The sequence below is a fragment of the Hippopotamus amphibius genome, chromosome 8 (assembly GCF_030028045.1).
Source record: "Hippopotamus amphibius kiboko isolate mHipAmp2 chromosome 8, mHipAmp2.hap2, whole genome shotgun sequence".
In the NCBI taxonomy this organism is placed as follows: Eukaryota; Metazoa; Chordata; class Mammalia; order Artiodactyla; family Hippopotamidae; genus Hippopotamus; species Hippopotamus amphibius.
Genome location: NC_080193.1, coordinates 104,822,786 through 104,849,078, shown reverse-complemented (window position 1 = coordinate 104,849,078; position 26,293 = coordinate 104,822,786). Strand labels below are relative to the sequence as shown.

The 26,293-nt window shown below is 41.0% G+C and overlaps 1 protein-coding gene across 2 annotated transcripts in view; it reads right to left on the bottom strand.

Annotated features, from left to right (window-relative positions):
- The window catches only part of FTCDNL1 (formiminotransferase cyclodeaminase N-terminal like), a 170,166-nt gene that overhangs the window by 20,640 nt on the left and 123,233 nt on the right, over positions 1–26,293 (bottom strand). The window contains exon 7 of one of the 2 annotated variants that reach the window (XM_057747196.1): positions 8,899–9,037. The exons of the other annotated variant lie outside the window; for it this stretch is intronic. Within the exon in view, the coding sequence (XP_057603179.1) occupies positions 9,027–9,037 (11 nt within the window). The 3' untranslated portion in view covers positions 8,899–9,026. Of the gene's footprint in view, positions 1–8,898; positions 9,038–26,293 lie in introns of those variants that run through there. 2 annotated transcript variants of the gene reach the window in all.

Here is a 26,293-nt window from a genome sequence, read left to right as displayed (position 1 = left end):
AATCCAATAAGCCTATCAAGCTTCCATATCTAAATGTAAACTGAATTCTCCCTCTTTCCAAATGGACAATTCAAAGTTGATAGTGGGAATAAAGTCCCCAGGTGAAAGAAAATTGTCTGAGGAGCTCTGGGCCACCCAAGTGGCACAGAAATCCTGGAAGGCCAAGGAGGATGTGACTGTCAGAGGACAGGAAGTTGCCACAGATATGGGAAAAGCCAGGCTCTGCTTACACAGGGACAGTAGAACAGAAACACAAATGCCCCTGAAGCTGTCATGCCAGCCCTGGATACCTGCCTTCAACCTTTTTTTTTAAGCTAAATGAGAAATATATTTCTACTGTGTTTGTCATCATTATTTTTTGTGTTGTATCACACAGAAAGCCACATCTGATCCTATATGATACATAAGAAATTATCTCATTTAATCGTCCCAGGAACCCTTCGAGGTGTTGGTCGTATCATTACCTTTACAGATAAGCAAACAGAGACGCAAAGAGGTTAGGTCACTTGTCCAGGATAGCATGATTGGTAAGACAGTTTGCCAACAGGGCAAGGATAATGGAAAAGAGTAGAAAAGGGCTGGCAACATGGCAGTCAGAGTAAGGGTCCTTAAACCATCAGGTTAATCTTCGCCCAAAATGTGTTGTCTCTATATTTCATCCACGGGAACATTGGTCCTGAATTATCTGAAGTCTTTAGAAAATTATACCACACATAAAATGGGATTCTTAACTGTACAGCCTCTACTAAACACACACACACACACACACACACACACGTAAGAGAATTTAGAGAAGAGATGTAGCAGCCTTAAGACGTTCCGGATAATTGATGGCTCCCTTTCAATTCAAGATTGAGCAGAAAATGCTCTCTGTTTTCATTCTCCTTTCAAAAATTGATCAATTAATTTTTCTTCTTTACTAAATGTAATGAAGATGGTGGAACTTTTATTTGACAAATGATGATCTAGAAATTGCTCTAAGCCATTACACCAGATCAGACAGTGACTTTGGGTATTTAGGCCTGCGTTCTAGGTCCATCTCGGCCACTGATGAGCTCCTGCTTTGAGATATTGCATTTGACAACCTGACTCCCTGCTTCCCCATTTCTTAAAAAAGATGGTTGAACTAGATCACATTTTCTAAGGCCTTTTCTAGTCCTAATTCTCAACGATTCTGAATATGATTATATCATGTACAAATGAAGAAAATATAGGTGTGTCCTAGAAGGTATGTTTTCTCTCTGTAACTCCCTGTGATGAAGCTATTTAATTGACTGTTACCCGACCCCAGCTCCCCTGAAACAGCAGAGTGCAGTAAAAACACTTCAGATTGATGGAGGCTCCTGATTATTTAGGAGCTGCTTAAGTAGGACTTGGCTATAATACCATTCACCATGAGGTCTGAGAAAATTGGTGGGATTAGAGTTACAGCCCTAATAATTTGCCTTTATAGATTTAACCTGAAATAACAGGCTGAAGGGACAAATAAAATTAGCAGTTTCCTGGATAATTCCTGGATAAATGTAAGTATAAAATCCTGTTTGAAGAAAAGCAACAAGTTGGTAGCTATGGTTCAAAAGAGGCAGAAAAGGGAAATGGCTAAGGTCCCTCTGACCCTAATTAAGGGCTCGGCAAAGTTCTGGCTCCTGTAGTTCGCCTTGCCTCCTGGCGGCTCTGCTCCTTCTCTTGAGTTAGGTGTCAGAGTGACGAATGTCTTTCCTTGTGGGCAATCTCCCTCCTGCGGAAATTTGCCAGGAATCCAGAAATAAGCAAAAAGGAAAAAAAAAAAGAGAGAGAGAAAGAAAGAAAGAAAGAAAGAAAGAAAGAAAGAAAGAAAGAAAGAGCAACAGAGAATATGAGTTTAGCTTGTGTCCTTAATATCAATACAATCTCATTCATTAATTCACCCACTCATTCATTCAAGTGCCTCCTTAGTCTAGGGGCTGTGGAACCCAAACGACTGAGAACCCATACAAAATACTGCTATCTCAGTTATCAAAGAAATGAGTCTGTATCGCAGATATTTCAACTTCCCACTAACAGGAAGGTAGATATGGTTTGTATAAAGTTGTTTTTTATATATCCTGTACCTTGGCTTCCCAAACTTCTGTCCTTATGGGTTATGTTTTGTTTTGGTTTGGGTTTTTTTTTTTTCTTCTTCTTTCTCCAATATTTCTTTAGAATTGTTAAAAAACCATAGACTCTCCCAAGAGCAAATGGTCACATTACAATGAGAGATGTTTTTGCGTCCTCGGACACGACAAAGCTTTTGCCATTTTCATATGTTTTTCATAGAAAAATATGACGACCAACAAAGACTACTTGCAAGTCTTCTAAAAGCACACTTCTACAAGAGTAAACTTAAATTTCAGGGGGCATGAAGGCACAACTGATTAGCAGAGCTCCTTCCTATGAGATAAGGAGGGCAAGACTTGATTTACAGCTATTTATAGCTATTCAAAGAGGAATGTTTACTTCCAGGGCCTGACGAATTACATCCACTTTATTCCTTCCAACACTTGTCATCAGCAGTGCATAAATATCCCTGCCCAATCATTTTCAGAGAACAAGATCTCAATTCCAAATGCAGCCAGAAAATCCACAAATTGCCTCTACCATGTTCCTCTGCCAACCCTGCCATGGGAAATAGGCGGCACACCATCATCCCTGGATTCATTGCTCAAGACACCCTCTTAATTCTGCAAAAATGGCCTAACACGTGTTTGCAAGGAATTGTTGAGTTCTGTGATGCCAGTGAAGCTCTCCTTGAGTACTTGATTCCTTGCAGGAAAAATTAGGCAAGAATGATGAAGAGGAGAACTTTATAGGACAATACAAAATTGAATCTAGAGGGTAAATTACTATGGGTATTAGTTCCCTAGGGCTGCCATAACAAATTACCACAAACTGGGTGGCTTAACACAGCAGAAATTTATTCTCTCATTATCCTGGAGACGAGAAATCCAAAATCAAAGTGTTGGCAGAGCTGCAATCTCTCAAAAGACTCTAGGGGAGAATTCTCCTTTGCCTCGTCTACTTCCGGTGGCTCCGGGTGCTCTGTGGCTTGTGGCGGCATCCCTCCAGTCTCTGCTTCTGTCTTCACATGGCTTCTCCTCTGAATACTTTCCCCATCTCTTCCCACGTGAGGACACTTGCTGCTGGATTTAGGATCCAATGTAATCTAGGTTGATCTCAACTTGAGATCGATAACAATGACATCTGCAAAGATCCTTTTTCTAACCAAGGTTATATTTATAGCTTCAGGTAGATGTATCTTTTGGGGGGGCAGTCACCACTCAACAGCCCTGCACTGTTATTCTTTTAACTGGATCTTATCTCTTTCAGACAGCTTTGTACTACACAGTATAAACAACGGCAACCTGCATGTTAAAGAATTGTTCTTTAAGAGAAAGCTGGAATTTGCTAGAATCCCAAGTCCATGTCCTGGGGAAATAGAATCCCTCCCCAGGGCTTCTACAAATTCTTAGAATGGCGTGAGAGAGTTGGCCAATAAGCTCCACTGAATTAATTCAGTTCATACATTCTCACAGCCTGTTGTTCTTTCCCTTGTACTTGTTGATCCAGAAACGAAATTTGGCCTAGTTCTTCAATCAAAACAACCGCTCTCACAAGGCTCTAACATAATAACAGATTTTATTGGGTTACCAATAATGGGGGGGGGGGAGGAGGGGGCGTTGAACACATGAAGGGAAATTCCTCTAAATTGAATATGAGAAATTCCTTTTCTTAAATTCTTCAGCCACATTCCCATGTAGCTCGGCCATCATATCGCTCTTTCCCTTTAATACCTTCTCATTCCTATTTTTTCTTAGTAGGACAGTTTCATTATCTACTTTCTTTCCTCCTTCAGCAAGCCCTGCCCTTAGGGGCTTACCTTTTACCCTAGAATCTTATTTAAACTAGTTTCCTTTTAGGGATCGGCCTCAGCCTGAGAAGAATTCTGGTGTTAACTATCAAGATTCTAATCCCCTCTTCCCTGCTTTCCATAAACCACTTACAATCTATTAGAAAAGATCTTCAAGATAATTTTTTTTAAGTTGCATAACAACAAAAAGTCAAAACCTTTGTGGTAACATTGCTTCTAAGGGAAAAGTCATAAAGAATTTTACTACTTTTATTTATAAAATGTGTTTCAGGTCTGCTATTTAGTCAATAAAAAGGGGGAGAGGGAAAGCACACAGAAAAGCAGGTGTTAGCGGAGTTACTGCCATGATCACAATTGAATCTGATCTATAATTTGATCACATTAAGGGTGTACTGATTCCCTCATTTAATAATATAGAGCCACAAGTCACTTTCTACCTTAAAAGAAAATTTAAACCTCAATCAAAGCTTATCAGCTTTAATACTCAAGATGGCAATAAATGAACAGCAGGACATGATTGATTAATGTGTTCTTATTTCCCAGGTTTCCAACAGTCCTAGCCTAACAAGTGCTAAAAGTAGAAACCTTAGCATTCAGTTTGTCTCTTCAGATGATCAGAGAAGGACTAAGAAGAGAAAAATGTCAAGTAAATGGTGTTTAGAAAATAAATACATGGTGTTTAGAAAATAAAAATTTGAATATACAAGGAATAACTTAAATGATCCTATTAAAGGACACAAGTCTGACACATGAATATATTTTTCTAGAATTATGTCTGCTTTCAAAATCCATCCATGACTCAGTTCATGATCTACTGATGCTGATGGAATTGTAGCCTAAAGGAAAATGAAAGATTTAAAAGGCAAACTTCAACCACCAACCTACCTGAAAGAATTTATTTCCAGAGAAAGACAGTTAAAAGGTGAAGAAAAAAAAGTTGGGAACAATGCAATTAAATAGATGACGTGGACTCTTATATTTTATCTATTCATTAACCCCAAAATAGTGCCCCCTAGGAATTTTGAATTTGCTAAACCAATTATAACAGCATAAATTAAGGGCCTAAAGATAATTACAGACTTAGTTCTCCATCAGGAAAGATCCTGACAAGTCGTCTATTCCAGCCTTTTGCTATTGGATAAGACCACTGTTGTACTCTTCCTAGAGAGGAGAAACAAACTGCTCTCAAAAGTCTCTCGGAGGGTGAATCCAGTTATCCTGATCTAAGAATTCGCATGCTAAATTGGTTTAACATGTTCACAGTCCTCTCCTTCTGCTTCTGTCTTTGTAGTGAGAGAACAGTGATCTTCACATAGGAAGGCTGTTCTCAGGTTCACTGTCAACCTCATTTTAGCCTTTCTTCCTTGCCCTTATTTTCTACTCTAAACTTCATTAGCCTTCTTGAAACCCTCCTTTATGTTTCTCACATTTCACCCTAATTTTGATGTCCAAATATGAGTTGTCCCCAAGGAAATTCCTCTATGCTGCCTCAAGTGGTTATTATTCCTAATCTCTTAAATGAAATGGTAACAGGTCAAAGGAATTTAGGAACTCCTTGGTTTGGTCAATTCCACAAATATTTATCAGGTACTCACATGTGCAAGGCACTGTGCTAGGTTCTAGAAAAGAGAGACACAGGTATTTGTAATAACGAAAAAGTAAACATCCACTCCTATAATGCTGTGGGATAGTTACCAAGTGAGGTAGATCTCCAGGTATTGACATGACCGTGCCTCCAAGACAGATTACCGAATGAAAAGGACAAGCCACAGAGCAAAAGTAATAACAGCTAACACTTACATAGGTCTTGGCATGTACACACAAAACAAAGCTACTTCAATAGTCATATAATATCTAAATACATTAAAAATTGAAAGGTCTTAAAAAATGCACTCCAAATGACCAAACACATTATCATGGTTACCCAAGAAACTGAGTAGGGATTAAGGGGAAATTAACCATCTTCATGGCAGTTGATCTTGTTTTTTTTATCGGAAAGGGAATTTATGTTACTCGGTAATTGATAACTTTTTAATTTAGAAGATTAAGAAGGCCCGGCCCCTCACTTCAAATTGTCCATAATTATGTTAGGGTGGGGGTGAGGGAGAGCAGAGGGAAGTTGTTCAATCTAATCCACAAAACTGTGCTGGGCAAAACAGTATCTGTGTCAGGTGAGGGGTATAGGTTGTCCGCAGGGAAGGACAGAGCACATCCGCCAACAAGGGAAGATGGTGTTTGGTATAAGGTTAGGAAGATGGGGAGGATGCAAATGACAGGATTTTGGAGCGGGGGAACATTTTAAGCTAAGAAGGCAGCTTGAGAAGAGGCTAAAAGGCAGGAAAGAGTAAGGCAGGCAGTGCTTAATTTGACAGACAAGAGGGAGCCTTAGAAGGTCTGTGAGCAAGGAACTCATCTTATTAGGGATAAGCTGAGGAATGAGTGTGAAGGGTACCTTAGACTGGACAGAGGCTGGTATTGGTGTGAGAAGGAGACCTGCCCAGAAAGTTTGCCACAGGAAGAAATAAGAGAAGAGAGATGTCTAAGAAGTAAAAAATCATGGAAACTAGATTAGGAAAATGGCAGAATCAAAGAGGCTGCCAAAGCACGAAGCCCAGAAGATCATTACTGAAAATTTAAATGTGAAATACTACTCAGAAATATGTCTTTACCTAGGAAAACAGGGAGAGGTTCAAAACCACAACATGACATGAAGTTAGGAACCATCATTGTCAGGTGCTGAAAGAAGCACATCCCTAGGACAGTCATGACAGGCAGGTTCTCCCTGCTCTGTTTGCCAAAGCACAGCTAATCTAAGTGTGATCCATGGACCAGTGCGAGGCTATGAGCTGTTTGTTATCCCATGTGATGAGACAGGAATTGAAATCAAGAGAAAGCATTTAGAAAGTTTTATACCAATTTAACAGAGTAATTTTCTGTTTATTGGGGCTAATAAGTCTTACAATTGTGCTTATATTTTTGTATGTCTTTTTTATTTCATTTACTTTTATACCAATTTAATAGAGTAATTATATGTTTATTGGATCTAGTAGTTCTTACAATTGCACTTATATTTTTGCATGCTTTTTTTATTTCACTTTTCTAGCAATTCATTTTTATTGTATTTTATAAGTTTCAACACACAACGGATTGAAGGAAAAAAACTGTCTTTCACCAAGAATAGTTTGAGAAGTACCATTGTAGAGTATGCTTCATATTTAAAGATTTTAAAGTACTTTTTATTTATTATTTCATTTTATTCTGAAAAATACCTTCAAATTAGTAGCACAAGCCTGGTTTCCAGGCTTATGTAAAAGTGCAATTTTACACAAGGAAACCCGGTTCTAGAGGGGTTTTATATATTTAAATTCTTTTTACAGAGGCATATTTGACATATAACATTATATTAGTTTCAGGTGTACAAAATAATGGTTCGATATTTGTATATATTATGAAAATGATCAGCACAATAAGTCTAGTTAACAACCGTCACCCTGCACAGTTCCCTTCTAGAGGGGTTTTTACAAATTATCCTCAAATCACACAAAGCTGTAGGGGGTGGAGGGGGTGGAAAGCCAGATTTTGTATTCAAAGCCAAAGAATCTCCAGTAGCTCATACTGGTGCATGTTGAAGTTGCTTTTAAGGACTCCGATTAGCAATTTTGCTTTTTAAAACATGCAACAGTTACCGCAGTGGTTCTCAGAAGCAAATTTAAAGTACTCAGATAGAGGCAAAGAGTTTCCAACTTTTTAATTCCTTTAACTGTAGGGGTCAAATGAATCTCAAATGATTCCAGCTAGACTGGCATCAACCAATGTTTTTAATCAATTACTAATGATTATATATAGTAGGTGGTATATTTGGAGATTATCACACTTCTCCAAATATCCCACTTTCAGAAAATCTCCTTTTAGAGTTGATACTTAGCTTAAAAGTTACCTTATCCTAAAATCAAATTATTTTTCTTATTTTTACTCTGGGCCCAAAAAGTTGGATGACACACCATCATCAAAGGCTGTGAACACATTGGTATTTCAAACAGCACTCAGAATGATTGGTTCCTGAGAATACAAAATTGTAAAATTCAAATTTTGCTTATTCTCAGAAATTGTGACAGAAAAAAAATAGAGTTTGCTGGGGGATTCACCAATCTCCTAGATAATGAAAGAACTCCAGGAAAATAACATTCTGATGAGCTAAGTGTAAATGAACCAGAGATATATATATACATTAAATTTCTTTTGAAGCATACATGATTTTTAAAAATTACTGGGGAAAGTACTTGGCAAAATGCACTAAAAGAATTTGCCAAACCCTAAATGTCTGATAGACAGTTGGAGAAATGAGGCCAATACAAAAACTCTGCCTGGTTGGTCATCCCCTCCACGTATGAACCACAAAGGTGTCTTAGACTTCCATCAAGGCTAACAAGCAACTATAATGTTCTTAAACTTACTTAAATAGTGAATTACACAAAACCACCAGCTTTTGAAAGACTGATTCTTTCTCAGGGCAATCAGTCCTAAATATGAGATTATCCTAGTGATTAGCAACACAGAAACTCTAAGAAAAGCTTGATTTTTAAAGAGCAATGGGCTCAAGGGATGAATAACACAATCCCAATTTTGACCTGTCAATTGACCGAAGTTGGGAAAGGTGTGGAGGAAACCCACATGCCGCATCAGTTACACCGCGCTTTGGTGCAAGCACACCGACATTCATGAAATAGACTGTGTTCATCTTTATGAGATCCATTGTACATAAAACTATTTTACAGAGTAAATGGTTGGTTTGATTTAGCCAATAGCGAATGTGACTCTGCTTTTTTTTTTTTTAACGTGTGTACAACAAATTAAAGTTTACAGCTTAAGTTATTACAGGAGCCTATTCCATGCTCCTAGACATATCTTTAGTGATGGGCCGGAAGGATTTGCATCTGCCCCTCAGGTAAAACTTCTTTTATAGAAATGGGCTAAGAACATTGAAAATTTACAAGTGGAAGGGTTCTTGTTTGTCTTTTCCTGCTTGCTAGTAAACATACACGTATCTAGATACCATATTTGTGTGTTCTTCTCTTACTAAAATTGCAGCTTTATTTAGGCACCATTCTTGTCTGCCACATTCACAGCTTCATTTTAGTTCCTAGCATAGCTCTAGACAGAAAGAAGACACTCAATAAATATCTGCTGCGTATTTATGAATGAATAAAGCAGCCTCAGAATAGCTGGCATCTATTTTTCTCTCAAATAAAGACTCACCTATGACAGTGGACAAATCTATTATTAGACTATGCACACTACCTTCTAACAGCCTTTCCTTTCACAACTTTGAATTCATTCAGAATGAATGGTCTAAGATTTCCTGCCCAGCAAAGTCATTAGAATAGCCAAAGCCAACCCCAAAGAGCTTTGAGACCATTGGGAAGCAAATGAGACAGATGGCATTTTCATCCTTCCACCAGCTCCAGTGTTAACTGCATTTTAAAAAGTGCTTTCTGATAAGTAAAGCTCCCCAAGCCCCCAAGCACTCAAACATCGATCTGTAAATATTTAACAGTGATAAAGAGACACATGCAGGTAAGTGAAATCATCCTGCAGATCTTTACAGAGCAAAGAGACTATCCACTTGACTCTTAAAAACATTCCTCAAAGGTTTTCAGTGTTCTGCCATGCCTCCATGAGCCTCCTGGGATCATTTACCTGCCTTAGTCAACCTTAAACAAATACCAGTTTGCCCTCTGGCCTCCAACTTGTTCTTCCAGAACTGTGGGAGATACCTGACTTGTTCACTGGCTTTAGAATTTACAAATATGGATACCAACCTTGACTTTCTAAAGAGAAGAAAGTCTTCTCCAGTATTATCAGCAGCATTCTCCCTTAAAGGTATCAACAGCAGCGTGCCCTGTATTTCTTATTTTATCTTTCCCTCTGTTTTGCTAATTCAGTGCATTATTTAATCCATTTAGCTGCCCTCACAGAGGAATAACAACATTTTTACTTGCGTAGATTCGATTAGGAAAGAAGCAAATGCCCCTTCCACAGAGTCAAGCCTGGTGATGTTGATTTTTATAGGAAGAACTTGACGAGCGTCACTCAGCATCACGGCAGTGGCATCACTTCAATCAAAGGCTGTGTCTACACTGCCCCCAAAGACTCGGCTGCCCGTTCACTCAGTTCAGACAACTCATCAACCAAGTCAAATAAACAGCCAGTGAAACTGGTTATTTGACTAAGTTGAATCATTGTTTGATTGGATTGATTAATTCAGTTCAAAGCAGTCGTCCTGGGGGCCCTGTGTTGGCTGCCTTATGGCCCCACGATGCAATGAATGCTGACCACAGTGGACACAGAGAAATAGGACTGTCTGGCAGAAGGTAATTGGCTGCAGCACTGCTGAACACAGTGCCTGAATTGTCACCGAACAAACTTCCAAAATAGCAACTTCACTCTCCACGTCCTCCACCCTCTCCAAGAGCTGTGATGTAGTGGTTAAGGGTATGGACTTTGGAAACAAGACTACCTGGGATGAAATCTCAGCTCTGTCACTTACCATCTTTGTGACCTGGAGTGAGCTACTTAACTACTCTCTGCCTCCAATTTAAAATTTGCACATAATACTACCTATCTTAAAGGGTGGGTTGTTTGGTGGACTAATGGGTGACTATATATAAAGCACCTAGGAACCACTCACAAAATGTTTGCCATCATTATTTTGTTATTGTGATTTAACAGAGAGACACTCCAGATAGGAGACTTCATGGTATGACCAGAATATCCCAGTGCCTCAGATGCTTTTAAATCTGAAATATATATCTCCCAGCAAAGACATTTTCATTTGTCAACAAATATTTTCTTTTTCCAGAACTCTCCAAATACTCATAGTTTATACTAGATATAACATCAACAGAAAGGTTATCTGGAATTATCCTATTGGCTCCAAAACAACCAGGCTTCTTCTTATGCTGACTAAAACACAGCATCTCCTAGGGAGATGAACAATGTAGGGAAATCAATTCTGTGAGGGGGACACGGGGCTGCTGTGTCTGCCCGGTGCAGAGGCAGCTTCATGAAGGTACAACCTGGGCCGTTTCACGGGCCCCACATTTACAAGGCCCTGTGTGTGGTTTCACGCTCTGCTGCCATTCTCTTGAAATTCGTAAGAACTTTTGAACAAAGGGACCCGAATTTGCATTTTCCTATGGGCCCTGTGAAGTAAAGCCTTGGTGTGCTCTATCACCAGTAGCTAAGATCCTAGGGTAATGCACATTCCATGAACCAGGGCCTTTCTGCCAGAGTATTTTAATAACATATTGATTAGCTCAGCTGGTACAATACTTGTAACGGAAACAGAAGCTTTCCTGTGGTTACTGTGCATGAAGGAGCTGCCTCAGAAGTCAGCCGCTGCCTCACAGCACAAACTCAAGACAGAGCCAAAGACCGGCCCCACTTAGCACCCCAGGGTCTCACAGGCCAGGGGGATTCGATCAGCAAGGGCGATCTGGAGCCATTTCCCTCATCAGGGATGCCACTGATGTCTGCTCGTCAGTCAAAAACATACTTTGGGGACTTCCCTGGTGCTCCAGTGGGTAAGACTCCGTGCTCCCAATGCCGGGGCCCCGGGGTTCAATCCCTGGTCAGGGAACTAGATCCCACATGACGCAACTAAGAGCCCACGTGCCACAACAAAGACCCAGCACAGCCAGAATAAATAAATTAATTAATTAATTAATTAATTAAATATTTAAAAAATATATTTTGAATAATCTTAAGAGCCTAAAAGTATCTTGATTCCAAACACTGAAATAAGGATTTGGAGTCTTCTGTTTTCCATCCCAGCCTTCTTTAGTTCACATCTCATTCTTAAGCCCTTGACATGGTCTCTATTGTTTTTCTACGGCAGGAGATAAAAACCAGTTTTAGTTGTTTGATTTTTACTGTGTGATTAGTCTAGGCATGATAGAGAGAAAAGCACGTAAAGCATTATTTTATTTGAAAGCCAGAAGCACATAATGTTTATTAATAAAGAGCCTGGTTTACATAGATTTTATTATTATTGAGCATAAAATGGTTTATATTACAAGCAAGGGTGAAATTACTAACGAATTAGCCTGTGAAGATCATGTTTAATGGAATATATAAATCTAGGGTGTTGCTTTTTTTGCAAACCTTAAGGGTCTTATTCATTAAACATGTACATATGCAGCCTTTATGCTGAAACAGGGGACTGTGATATATAATTCAAGGTCAAATGATTCATTCTGTGTTTCTCAAAGTCCAAAAATCTCAGAGCTTTAAATTCCTTAACTCTTATGAAAGTTGGTTTCAACATACAGCTGCCTTAGTGTACACACTGAATTCAACTATAAATGACGATAACTGAGAAAAGCAAAAGTGAAAAACTGAAGGGCTAAATTCTCTGTCTGTCTGTCTGTCTGGATACTGTAGCTTAAAACCCACTTAACTCTTTCAAAGGAACTTTGTTTCTATTAACTTAGAGGATTTCACAATCTTTGTAAACACACCATTCTCATATATTTCAGTTAAATTTTGTAATTGCATCATAAAATGTGTCAGGCATTGCAATAAACTATCAGTCACAGGAAGCACAAATTGTATGGGAAAATTACTGGAAACCATGTCTTAGAAGGAAGAAAAAAGCAAAATTCTTCAAGAACTTAGAAAAATAATCCTAAACGTTTCCTTAAAATGTGTTTCTTCTTTTAATAAAAATAGAGACTGTATGTTTTAAGTAAAGTTTCAGGGTTTGAAGCAGTGTGCCTACTTTAACCCTTTGACTTCACCCACATTCTTCAATGCTGGCTCCTCAAGGCCACTACAGAGCAGATAACCTTGCCTCTTTGCCTCCCTCCTAGCGTTTTGGAGTGGGAGTGTTACCAAGGGCTTAAGCAGGGAGAGGCAGACAATCGCACGCTGCCATTTTTTACTTTCAGAAGAGGTTTCATGGGCAAAATTTAGATCATGTTGGGTTTGCTACATATTACACAATTGGTTAAAAGTTGACTTGCAACATATCCTGATTCTAGTCCTTTCATTCAAGATGCAAGTGACCACAGGTGACCAATTTGCTTCTGCTCTGGGAAACTAGAATATGCGTCTTTGTAAGAATAAAGAGGCCTCAGCTGAGGGCTTGGACTGGCTGAATGGTAGCAAGTTGTTTCATTTGTCTCTTGCTTGTTCGAACAGCCTCGGGGTGTCTACAATAAACAAAATCAAGCCAAAACAGAAAACCCAGTTTGTAGCTACCATGATAATACCAGAATGATTTTCAGTTACTCTGGGACCATACCAACAACCTCAAACGATGAAAACATTCACAAAGAGATAAGGCTGCATCGTGTCATAAAGGCTCTGATGTTCCATTTTATGGAAGTGCTTTTGCTTTAATGTCAGAACTCAGAACGAATCTAGCCTTACCAAACCGTAAGATTTGTATTCAGGAAATTTGTGTTTAGGAAGAACCTCGAATGTTTGCTCTGGAGGGCGTGGGATTCTCGGACAAGGGGGTTTGCCGGCTCTGAGAGCCGGGCTAGCCAGGCCCACGTCATTTAAAGATGAACACTGCCCCCTGCTGGGAAGAGGCCACATTACCTCCCGAAGGTACGTGCGAGGGTGGAAAAACCACCGCCACGTAAGGGGGGAATTCATTTTGGTTCTTTCACATTTTTTTTTCAGTTCCTAGCTTCACAGCTAAGTTCAGAAATATTATAACTGCCAAGCAATACTATTGCATTTCAAGACAACTTGGTTTATTTTAGTATTCTCATCTTATTGTTATGAACTACCACCCCTGCCAGAAATCCATCTAAATGAAAAGATAAGAGAAACAAAGGCAGCCACTGCGGTGACTGGAAGACTTTTGAGATGGAACAGGGCATGGAAAAGGAAAAACTCTGTAAAAGGTTTGGATAGTTTGTAATTCGACTGTAGCCAGTCACAACATCAAACACTAGAGAGAGAATCAAGCGTACAGCGCACAGGGAGCTTGCAAAAGCATCTGAATCATCTAACTTTCTGTCCATACCTTTCCCCGCTAAACGGAGCACAGCGGCAGAGCTGCCTGGAGAAGGGAGAGGAGCCCAGGGCTGGGGACTCAGACCTAAGAAGGGGTTAGAACACTACAGGACACTCGGAGGTGTGTTTCACCTACCTCCCTTCCTGCCTCCTAGGGTGAACTGCCAGTTAAGGTGAACTCTAAGAGCAAGGCTCTTTTCACGAGGAAAATTTGTGGTCAGGTTGCTGAGGGCACCCTGGGAACACGGGTCGGATTCAGTTAGCGGTGCCTGCTGTGCGCCCTTCCCACAGTGCTCGCTAATTATCCACGTAGATAGATTGTCCTTTTAACACTGTCCTGTCAACACAACACAGCAACTCCCTGAGAAAGGAATTACCCCAGCCCTCCACGAGTTAGGAAATTAAAAAGATAAAATAGCTCGTTCATGGCCATGTAGTTGTTAGGTGGAGCAGACCCTGTGTTCATCCTGCCTGATACACCTTGAGAGCTGACATACAGCTGTGCTTTCCAAAGCTGCTCTATCAACCTGTATAAATATATATAGCAATGTGGGGCGTGGGGTAATCACAGAATTCTACTAAATATTCACCCAATTTATTGATGAATTCCTTGTAGGAAGTAATTCTGGCCTCCAAAGCACCGCCATGCTTTGTAAATAAGAATTAGTTCACAATTAAGCGACATATTTTTTTGCCTAATTTCAGAATAATTATTATACTTAGAGAACAAATCATATATTCCCTCAAAACACCTTCCCCCTCATAGATACTAACCCTAAATGAAATATGATCATGTGTCACTCCCCTCCTCAAAATTCTTCATTGTTCTCTGGAACTGGATATTAATAGGTGCTTACTATAAAAGCATTCTAAAATCAAATCAGTTTAGAGAAAGCTGTGGGTATACCAATAGCTCTGAAAAATCCTACAGTAAGAAAAACTGTTTAATTTTGCTGTATCAAACATTTCTCCAACTTATTGGGCCACAGAATTGTATTAATGGAATATTTATTAACAGAGAAAGGAATCTGGGGAACAGAGTTTAGGGAATATTGGCTTACATGGTAAAATCTGGACTCTTCAGCTTGGCACATAAGCCTTTCATAAACCAGTTCTTGCCCACCACCTCCAGCTTCATTTCTTATCGTTTCCCTGCGTGCAGCCTACAATTGAACCAAATATTTGCTTTTCCTGAATTTATCTTGTTATCACATGCCTGCATATCTTTAAATACACTGCTCCCTCTGCCTGGAGCATCCTTGGACCTCCTTATCCACCTGGACACCTCCTAACCATTCTTTCAAACCTCAGGTTGGCTCTTTCCTTGTGAAAACGCTTCCTTCCCTAACTTCCTCCAGGAAGGTTTAGACCCTGCTCCAACTATACCTGGGCCTTTCTGGGCACCTCTTTCCACTTACCACATCACGTGTATTTTCTCCCTTCTTTTTCCCCATTAGCTCTTCCAGAAACCCAAAGCATCCTTATTCCCCAGAATTTATCAATGCCTGGAGCATTCATGGATCAGTGACTGGGGAATTTGTTCTGAGATTTCCTACTTTAACTTCTTTATTAAAAGTAGTCCTATAGAAAGTAATTTCATCTCCTCTTAAAAATCTTGATAATATTAATAATGATGATAATAGCAAATATTTGAGTGCTTCCTGTGTGCCAGACTCCACACTCACTGTTTTTCACAGACCAGCTTGTCCAGTTATCATAACCAAATGATACAAATATATGACTGCTTCCATTTCACAAATAAGGAAATAAAGGCCCGTGGAAGTTAAGTAATTTGCTCAAGTTGGCAGAACAGGTGAATGCAGAGCTAGGATTCGTACCCAAAGGTTCTCTACATAGTCTCGATATTCTCCTATAACATTGTAATATAGGAGCTACATTATAATACTCACACATGAAAAAAGTTCATTACAATAGGAATAGAAAAACACAGGATAAGCTTCCTTCCAATTCACCAAGGGAGGGGGACAGCTGGATATTTATGATGCTGTAAAGGAGGATCACAGAACTACAAACAGGTCTCAAAAAACAATCTACCTGTCATGTTCTTGAGGGGAAATGAGAGCATTATAAAGAAAGTTGGAAATGTTATTTATTCCTCAATAATGAAGCAGCCTTCAGAGGTTAGCTGGAGGGCCAGCTGGAGACTAATCTCAGAGTAAACCTTCAGCTGTTCTATCGCTGGGGGCAGTGGGACATCAGTGGCCGCTGTAGTCAGGACTGCAGTCACGTGGCCACAACAGCCACAATGACCAGCCCACAGCTGAGAGGAAAATGAGGCTCTGTGAGGCCAGTGGCTGTTCCAGTTTACCCAGTTAGTAACAAAGTTGAGCCCAACTCCAGATCTTACCCCAGAGGCCCTCGCTCCCAGGATATGAAGCTGTTTTTAAAACCTATTAGCATTTTAGTTGCTTCTGTGAAATTGTATTTGCTCATATTTTTTTCTTGAATTTTAGCCTGATCATACAAAACCAGACCGGATATCTCTTGAGACAGAATGTGGTGATTTGTCTATTATTGGGGAGTGTAAATGACATCTTCATTGGACACTTGTTCACTGATTAATTAAATGAGGCCCAAGACGAAATGTGTAGGTCAAGCATGTGGACATCTTCCATGACTCTCAGGCAGCTGCCAAAGTTAGCCCATCAGAAGGCTGCAGACGTTTTTACCTCCCCATGTGCGGAACCCAGCCGATCTGCCTCTGACCGGCTGCAAGACACTCATTGCCTCTTGATTTCTCTGTGTCTGCAGTGCCTCATTAATAAAAATGAGGATATAGATTTCTGTGAGGGTCCTTTTAGCTCTAAACTTCTAGGGTGAGATTTTCAACATTGAAGAGAATAGAAATTCTCCCCTAAATGCTGACATTACCAGTAAATAATTTGCATTTGCAGTGGTTTGTAGAAGAATTTGAAAGCGTTAAGTACTATGTTCCCAGTATATAGCTTGCCTTTAAAAATAAACGACTAAAAAAATAGATGGGCTGTCTTCCTAATTCACATGCCTGTTGCCTAGGCTTTCCAACCATAAAGCAGGCCGTAGGCTTTATGTATATTTTGTGGTATGGCCCATGCCACAATCCAATAGTAATAACGGTGCTTCAAAGAGCGGAGATCATAGAACATGCCTTACACTGCCACCATCTTAACAGATGGGAAAATCCTTACTTTTTAATGACTATGACTGTTTTAGGAAAACTGCTGGGATGACCTCAGAGATGCCCCTGGTTGCTGGCACCTCCACTTTAACCTGAGAATGGACTCTTAAACTCTCTGTTATGGAGTGAATTGGGTTCCCCCAGGTTTATACATTGAAATTCTAATTTACAATGTAACTGTACTTGAGGCAGGGCCTTTAGGGGGGTAATTAAGGTTAAGTGGGGTCTTAAGCTTGAAGCTGTAGTTCAGTAGAACCGATGCCCTCATGAGAAGAGGAAGAAACACCAAAGATCTCTCTCTCTCTCTCTCGCTCTCCACCAACACAGAGAAAAGATCATATGAGGACACAGTGAGAAGGCGACCATCTGAAAGCCAGGAATAAAGGCTTCAGAAGAAAGCACACTTGCCAACACCTTGATCTCGGACCTCTAGCCTCCAGAACTGTAAGAAAATAAATTTCAGTTGTTTAAGCCACGTGGTCTGTGGCACTTTGTCATGGCAGCCCTAGCAAAATAATACACTTGCTAAAACCAACGCTGTGATAGCCCCTGAAATAACTTTTATTTTTATTTAGTCACTAAATCACAGCCTCTGAGACTTGGCCAAAAGCCACGGGCCAAGAGATGGGAAAATGCCACACAAGGGCCTCTCCGTTTTGTCCTTAGAGAACTGGTGACTTCATGCCTGCCTTTCAGCCATCAGTATGGAAGCACGACCACCCAGGGCAGCAGGTTCCAGAATTTTGTACTACTCTATCTGCCATGTTCCCCACCTGTCAGTCTGCTGCTTTGCCTGAGGACAAAAAAAAGAAGGCAGGCCGTCACTCCCCTGCTGTGCCTGATTTTACTAATATTCATCCATCCATTCTGTCATTCAACAAATATTTGTTGAGTATCTACTCTATGCCAGGCACTGTTTCAGGGACTTGGGATACTGCAGTGAGAAAAATAAGTAAAAATTCCCATTTTCATGGAACTTACATTCTAATGAAATAACTTCTAATGGAGCAAGAATTCTTGTTTATTTTATCTTATTTTAACACTGCTCTTTATTTTTCACGTTACCTTATCCGACACTACAACAGATTTCCATCTTCAACCATTTTCTTGATCTGCTTTCCCATATCCTTAAGAAAGTGTGGACTTCCCTGGTGGTGAAGTGGTTAAGAATCGGCCTGCCAATGCAGGGGCCACAGGTTCGATCCCTGGTCCGGGAAGATCCCACCTCTCGGAGCAACTAAACCCGTGCTCTACAACTATTGAGCCTGTACTCTATAGACCCCACGAGCCACAACTTTTGAGCCCACACACTGCAACTACTAAAGCCCGCGCCCTTTAGGGCCCAAGTGCCACAACTACTGAGCCCATGTGCTGCAACTACTGAAGGCTGTTCACCCAGAGCCTGTGCTCACTACAAGTAGAGAAAGTCCGCGCACAGCAAAGAAGACCCAAAACAGCCAAAAATAATAAATAAATAAATAAATAAATAAATAAATAAATAAATAAATAAAAAGAAAGTGAATAACATTGCCTTTAGTCCATTTTACCAATAGGGACGTCAAAACCACCAAAACATAATTGAATCTACTTTTTCCCAAAGCACTGACACACCTTATATCAGCGCAAGGATTCAAAACTGGGATTTCTCAACTCTGGAGTACAGATTAACTGTTAGAAAGCAAAGCGCAAGTGCTCCATATTCTTAGTTTCCACTAAAGCCCTGTACTGGCAGTAAAAATACAAACAAAATTCCCCATAACTTCTCCACTGGGACCCTTCTTGGCTGATTTCTTGTAACTCCGTTGCACTGGTTCAGACAAAATCAACCAAGGTCATGACAGTGAAATGCATATTGCACGCTGATCCGAGAATTTGGATAGGAGTTTCAAGCATGAACTCAAAGCCAGAACACAGAATTCACCCTGTAATTATTTTATTTTCGACTATAGCAAGTCTCAATCAAATGACTATCCTGGGTTCAAAGTGCTGTTTTTTGAAAACATCTAAAAGCCAACTTATACTTATGTGTAAAATGTACATATTAAATATAAATGATTCAGCAACATGGATCAGATTTTACATAGTGTAAAAATCTCTTCTTTAAAGCCAGCCACCCCAGAAATTACCTTTATCATATTTATAAACCTGTTTGAAAATTAAATCTCTTTTTTCTCCCTTTACCAAAATCAGTAAACAACTATCAATGTTCTAAGGTTTATGTTAAAGCAGGAAAATTTCTCTAGACTGTGGGTAACCACCCTTTGTATCTTGTGTTTTTTGTTTTTTTGTTTTTTTTTTTTCTTAATTCCTCTGACAGTTTTGTCATACTGGAAGCTCACCCTCTCCAAAATTAAGACAGTGACAACAGTACTACTGGCAAGTGGAGTATTGGGGAGGATGTGTTTGGGTCAAAAATAGAATGGGCTTTCATTCCAAGAAACTTATCTTAGAGAAGCTGCCTAGACTTGACCTTTTGCCATAGGGGAACAAGTTAGAATCAGCTCTTGGGATGTTGTATAGGGTCAAGGCAATCTGATCATCAAGGCAAAGCTTAATAACCACATCACAGATGCCAGATCACCAGAGAAATCCAAGTCCTTGCCCTTGAACCACTATGAGGAAGTCACCATTTAATGTACAGATGAAGCTCAGCCTGAGAGACATTAAAAACAATAGGCATTGTTTAAAATCACTGGTATTTGGCCATTGTACATCAAGCTGGTTTTGAAAATCAGTTGCAATCTTTCTACTCAGGGCACAGATCCTCTTAAGACCAGCAGAAGCCCTGAACCCTCATGAGAGACAATGGAAACCAACCTCCATCGAGAATCACAAGCAGATGGTTACGACTTCCCCTGGACAAGGTGTTCTCTGCATTTATTTTCCTTTGGGAAATTAAAGAAAAAGATCCCACTGCCAGGGCCCGGGTTCAGTCCCTGGTCAGGGAACTGAGATCTCACAAGCTGTGTGGCACGGCAGTAAATAAGTAAAATAAGTAAATAAATAAATAAATAGCCTCCCTCCCCGGCATCCCGATTAGAGGTGAGTGTGTTCCTTGTGTTCTGCCAAACCGAGGTCCTTCTTAACTCCTCTTCCCTCCCTCACCTCCACTAGCTTCGAACCTGTCGGGTCACAAGGTCAGGTTCAGACTGACATTCTTCTGCATTTTGTCATCTGTGTCGGCATAAGCAACATCCTGTTTCAAATAAGAAGGTTTGAAAAAAAAACCCTCATAAAGCTCCTTGGACATCAAATGACTCTTACAAAACAACAATTTGATAAATTAACTGTAAATGAATCAGAAACATGTGGATCAAGTTTCCCTCAGAAACTTGGGTTTGAGTATCCAGAGGGAAAGTGCTTGGGAAAACGTATTCCGAACCCAAAATGTTTGAAAAATAAGCTCAAACTTACTTGACAGCTTCCCCACCCCAGTCCAACCTGAGTGATAAATGTGCGTGTGTAGGTACAGCGCAGGGTCACCGGGGCGCTCGCAGCCCGGCCACCCCACTAATAACTATGGTATATGGAGTGAGCCGTGAAGAGGGGCTGCGAGGCAGAGGCCTCGGGCTCGTCTGTGTTCCCACTCACCCAGGGTTTGTTTTTGTTTGGTTTTTCATATGAGAGCAGAACGTTGTAATGATTTCCACTACCACTCGCCCACCCCCTCCCCATCATTTTATTCCCATCGCTGAAACCCTCGGGGAGAATCTACTGTGTGTGACAAAGAAATATGTCTTTTCTCTGTGTTACAGACCTTGGATTGCATCCAGGGCCCCCCTTTTCCCTGGAGGCCAGCTCTGCTTGTTTATGATTTGCATTTCATTGCTGTACACTGAACCCAACGAGAAGTTGTCTGAACCAGCAGAATGGTGAGAGCTAAAAGTAGCAAGCAAGAAGTCTCCATCCTCCGGCTCATTCTGCACAGAGTCTGCACTGCCAGAAATCCAAAGCCAAATTTGATCTAAAATTTATACAAGCAAAGAACATCAACACAAGTACACTCAGTCTCTCTCCTCTTCCCCTTTCCCAAGACCCTTCTTGGCCTGGGAACCTCTATTTTCTGTTTAATTTAATTTTGGATTGCTAATTATTACCTTTTTCTCTTTCCCCACCCCTATGTGATCTTGTCATTCACTTTCACAAGGTCCTTATTTTATTTTCTTAAGCTTTTTTACTCATGAATCTTTAACTTGCAAAACTGAACAAAGTCAACTTTTGGAACATGAACAATATGAACTTGAAAGAGGAAGGAGTAGACTCAAGAAGAGGAGTCTAATATTTGGAGGGGAAAATTCAATTTAGAAGGTATTAAAAGACACAGAATATACTCTATATAGGGAAAGAAGATCCACTCATCCTGTCCTGTACATTAGCATTTTATAAATGCCCATGAAAGAGTTATAGGAAAGTTTTTTTTTTAATGAAGTCATCTCTGACTTTCAGATGGGTTAGCTGGGACTACAAAACAAAAGTACAAATTCTAAGATAGAACTCTCTCCTAAATTACACATCCATTTTTTGGAAGTGATATTGAAATGTATTCATGGGGAAGTCTTACCAGCACCTCAAAATAAGTAAACTGCTTCCTTTCCTGTATCCACACCTTTCCTAAGGATAAAGGATGAAGCTACCTCTTCTCACACTCCATGTCCAAGGGGCCATGAAGAGTGATTATTTTCTAAATGCTTCCTATTTCATTCACACCTGAGCCCCTCGGCCTGAATTTGTACCACCAGGTGCTTATCTGTCCCTGATCTATGTGTCAGTCCATCATCCTCACTGCAATCCTAGTGATTTTCTAATATGCACCCCTGAATGTGACCCTGCCCTGCTGAAATCCTTCTACGTCTTCCATTCCTGGGGAAGGTTGTTCTCAAGGGTCAAGGGATGGAGGGAAGAGAATTGACTCAAATCTCCCCAGGGAGCTTTTATACTCTGTACCACTTCGACAATAACTGCCCTTCCTCCCTCTTGATTGGGACATGGTGTGAGGGTTTGAAGGGGAGCTGGAAAGGAATCTGGTTCATTGTGAGATAGTCCCTCTTCCCCTTCCTGTTCACTTCCCCTTCTCCTCCATCCCTCAAAACCTTGGGCCTTGAAGATGAAGTCCAAACTCCCCAGGGCACAGGCGGCCTTGCAGAAGCAGGGACCCGGCAGCCCATCCCCGCCCCTCTGCCCTGCATTTACGCCACTGCAGTCGACCCCAAGCTCCTTGCCCATCCAGGCTCTTTCCCTTTCCACATAGGCAGTGCCTGCCTTTTTCTCCGTCTGAAATGCCCTTTCTTTCCTGGCTAACTTCACTTCTTCATCAAGCCTCAACTCAAACATCTCTTCCTAATCACCTGGGCCACACTGGGCCCTTCACACAAGGACCTGGCACATGTTACCTGTCTGTCTGTCTCTTTCCCAGTGCAGGACTTCCTGAGGGATAAACCAGATTTTATGAGTCTTTGTTCCCCCTAGAAGATGCTTAATGTTTTTTGAATGACTAGATGCACTTGTGTAAATAAATAAATGGGTGAAAGAAATCACAGTAGTCAGGTCTATATGAGCTGACTTCTATATGTTTGCAAACAGTTTGTAGTGATATCTTATTATTGCACAATTAATCCAATCTGGCCATTAAGCTATGAGCAATAACCAGACTACAGTACAAGTGTACTAGTTATTTTGGTCATCTTAGCACGCAAATGAGACTTAGCCATTTGTTGATCGAATCACATATGAGATAAACTCTCCCCCTAAAAAAGAGTATATAGCAACTATTATGAATTTTAAAATGTTAACATTTACTTATTGAGTACTTACTATGTACTGGGCAGTGACTTACATCTTTTATGTGCATCAATTCATTTAGTCCTCACAGAAACTCTAGGAGGAACATGTCTTTATGGTGCCCACTCTACAGATGAGAAACGTACCCACGAGCACCAGCAGAATGCGAACAGCCCATATTCTCACCCAATAGGTTATCCTGTCCCTCAGGAAACAAATGGGCGTTGTGTGGTTTCTACTAGAAACAGTGAACAATGTTTTCCGAAGGAGAACGATAATTAAACTATATACAGCTTCCATCTTCTATTCAGATCAAAAAGGTACCACAAAGGCCAATTGCTCTTGTAGTTAGATCCTGTCACTTGTTGTTCGATTCCTTCATAATACGTAACACACCAGAAGTCGGGGAGGTAAAGTTTTCTCCGACATGACTGAACTGATTTTTGCCCCCTACCCATAAAACTGGGAAGGGACTCCCAGGCAGCTCATTCTGAGATGACTTTAACTTAACCATTCCTTGCAGAGCGAAAAATATAGGTGCCCTGCAGCTTCTAGGATAGTGGATTCCAGAAAGGGCCAAAGAAATGTAAATCGGGGAAGGGGACACAGAACCCGAAGTGACCAGGTGAAGCAGGGAGGGGCTCAGGGTCTCTGAAGTGGATGCTGTTGCACATGGCTTATTGTCCACATGGCCTGCTCTCCCCTCAAGATTCTGAACTTTTAAATAAAAGCAACCACCCTATTTTCCTGTCAGTACGCTGTTTATCCAAGACAGGAAACCAGGCTTAACTAAAGGAGGTGAAAAAGACACTTGTAGCCATGTCATCCTTTGCTATTTCCTTTTGTAATCCTGTGTTATGTTATAATTACTATAAAATAACAATAAAAATTAAATCAATAATGGTTCCTTTCTCATAAAAGGTAGGCAGGAGGATCTGAGTTCCCATCCTAACCTCCACAGCCCCCTCACACTTCCCAGAGACCCCCAGCTGAGACTTCTGGTCTACCAGGAGACCCTGTAACCTTGTGTACCTGACACTGAATTCTGTGCCTAGCTCCTCAGTGGAAAGCAGACCATTTAACCTCCCTTCACCTCTATCTCTCCATCTGTAAAAGATCCAACATAATGCAGGCCACCTGCTTCCTTCACAGGAGAGTGGAGAGCATTCATGATATTAGGTTAATGCGGTCAGCTTTCTGAAGGGCTCAGGGAATTTGGAATGAAAGACCCTGTACGGATATCAGATATGATTCCCTAATCAAAGGACTTTGGGCTGTCCATATATCTTCAGAACCAGGGGCCCTGGAACACCAGCTTTTCTATTTGTTATTTGAAACGGTGCCCAGAAGAGAAGAGGACAAGACATGACTGAAGGATATGACCCAGACAACCCTTCTGGTGACTGTCCATTCAACATCTGTCTGAGGGGAGGTGATTACGGGCCTCCGAGGGCCAAGTCCATTATCATTAGCACATTATTTGGCGCTGAATGCATTGAAAGGACAGGTCAGGCCACAGATGTCTTTGTTAAAAAGCAGGGCAGCCCCCACCCTCCTCCTGCCCACTCCAGGCCTCAGCAGAGCGAGCTGTGGGGTGCCTTTCTCCCCTTCCCGCCACATCGCCGGCACCAGCACCCCACCCGGGGCCCCCACCCCTCGTGTAAGAGTTCACAAACTGTTCCTGCCAGTTTAAGCAGAAAATGTTCCAAGAGGTAACAGGGCCGTGGTAATTAATTTTGCTCCTTGACTGGAAGGTGAAAAGCTTTTTATTATGTAAATTATAAATGTCCTGAAGGGAAACTTTATCTCCCTCTCACCAATGAGCCCATCAGGCTGCCTGAATCAGGATTTTTTTTTTTTATGTTTATTAGCCTAGGGGGGCCAGTTAGGACATTTCATAGCTTCTAAGTGCTGACATGTATCTATTGCTTCCAAATAAGCTTAGTGGCAGGGAGCCACGGGCGGATCACTGAATACGGAGGGGTGCGGATAGCCTGTCTGCAAACAGGCAGAGAGCAAAGGGAGCAACCTCTGGGCTTGGAAGGGGGGTGGGAGCCCACTGCTCCCCACGCTGAGGGCTTTTGTCTCTCCCTTGTATTCCCCCTTCACCCCATCTTCCTCCCCTGGGATTCCTTCTCACTGTCTCATCTCTGCCTTGGCTCACGACACCTTGGGGTTCTGGGCACAGCAAACTCTCCCTGGGGCTGAGGATGCCCTGCTTCTCCCTCCACAGCCATCAGCATTCCCAGCCATACTCCTTTGGCTCTTTGTTTGGGGACCTTCTTGCTCTCAAAAGAACACTGGAGTTTTTTCTTCCCTCAGAGGAACAAGTTTATACATTGTGTGTATCATTTATCTGGGCCCCAGGGCCCAGATATGTGGGCAAATATTATTCTGGATGTTTCTCTGTTTTGGGATGAGATTAAAATTTAAATCGGTGGACGCTGAGTGAAGCCAATTGTTCTTCACAATGTCAGTGGGCCTCATCCAATCAGTAGAAGGTCTGAATAGAGCAAAAGACTAATCTCCCCTGAGCAAGAGGGGATTCTGCAGCAGATGACTTTGGACTTGAATTGCAGCATCCACTCTTCCCTGGGTCTCCAGCCTGCTGACCACCCTACAGATTCAGGTCTTGCAGCCTACATAATCGCAGAGGTCAATTCCCTAAAAATCTCTCTGTATACATATAGATAGAGATAGAGATAGAGATAGAGATAGAGATAGAGATAGAGATAGAGATGATAGAGATAGAATAGAGATAGAGATAGAGATATACCATATTGGTTCTCTTTCTCTGGAGAACCCTGACTAGTGCATATGTCACGGAGAATATAGACTACAAACACCACTCTACTCCAAAAGGTTAGGGTATATGGGAGTTATGCGACCTAACAAGCCTTGAAAAAGGGTCAGCATTGGTGTTCTTATTTTACACAACAACATCTCTTGATCTGTAGCTGGGCTATTGAGTAACACGTCCTAGGCTAAAGAATAGAGCAGAAAGCTGATGGAAAAGAATCAGGGAGAGGTGAGATGAGTATTTTCTAACCAGCCTGGATCTGAGGGCAGGCTCTGCATCCTCCATTTAAAAAGTAATGTCATAGCCAGGACATGGAAGCAACCGAAATGTCCATTAACAGAGGAAGGGATAAAGAAGACGTGGTACGTATATACAATGGAATATTACTCAGCCATTAAAAGGAACGAAATTGTGCCATTTGTAGACACATGTGCCTAGAGACTTATAGCAAGTGAAGTAAGTCAGAAGGAGAAAAACAAACATCACGTAATATCGCTTATATGTGGAATCTAGAAAAATTATACAGATGAACTTATTTGCAAAGTAGAAATAGAGACACAGACGTAGAGAACAATACCAATGGGGGAAGAGGGGTGGGATGAATTGGAAGATTGGGATTGAC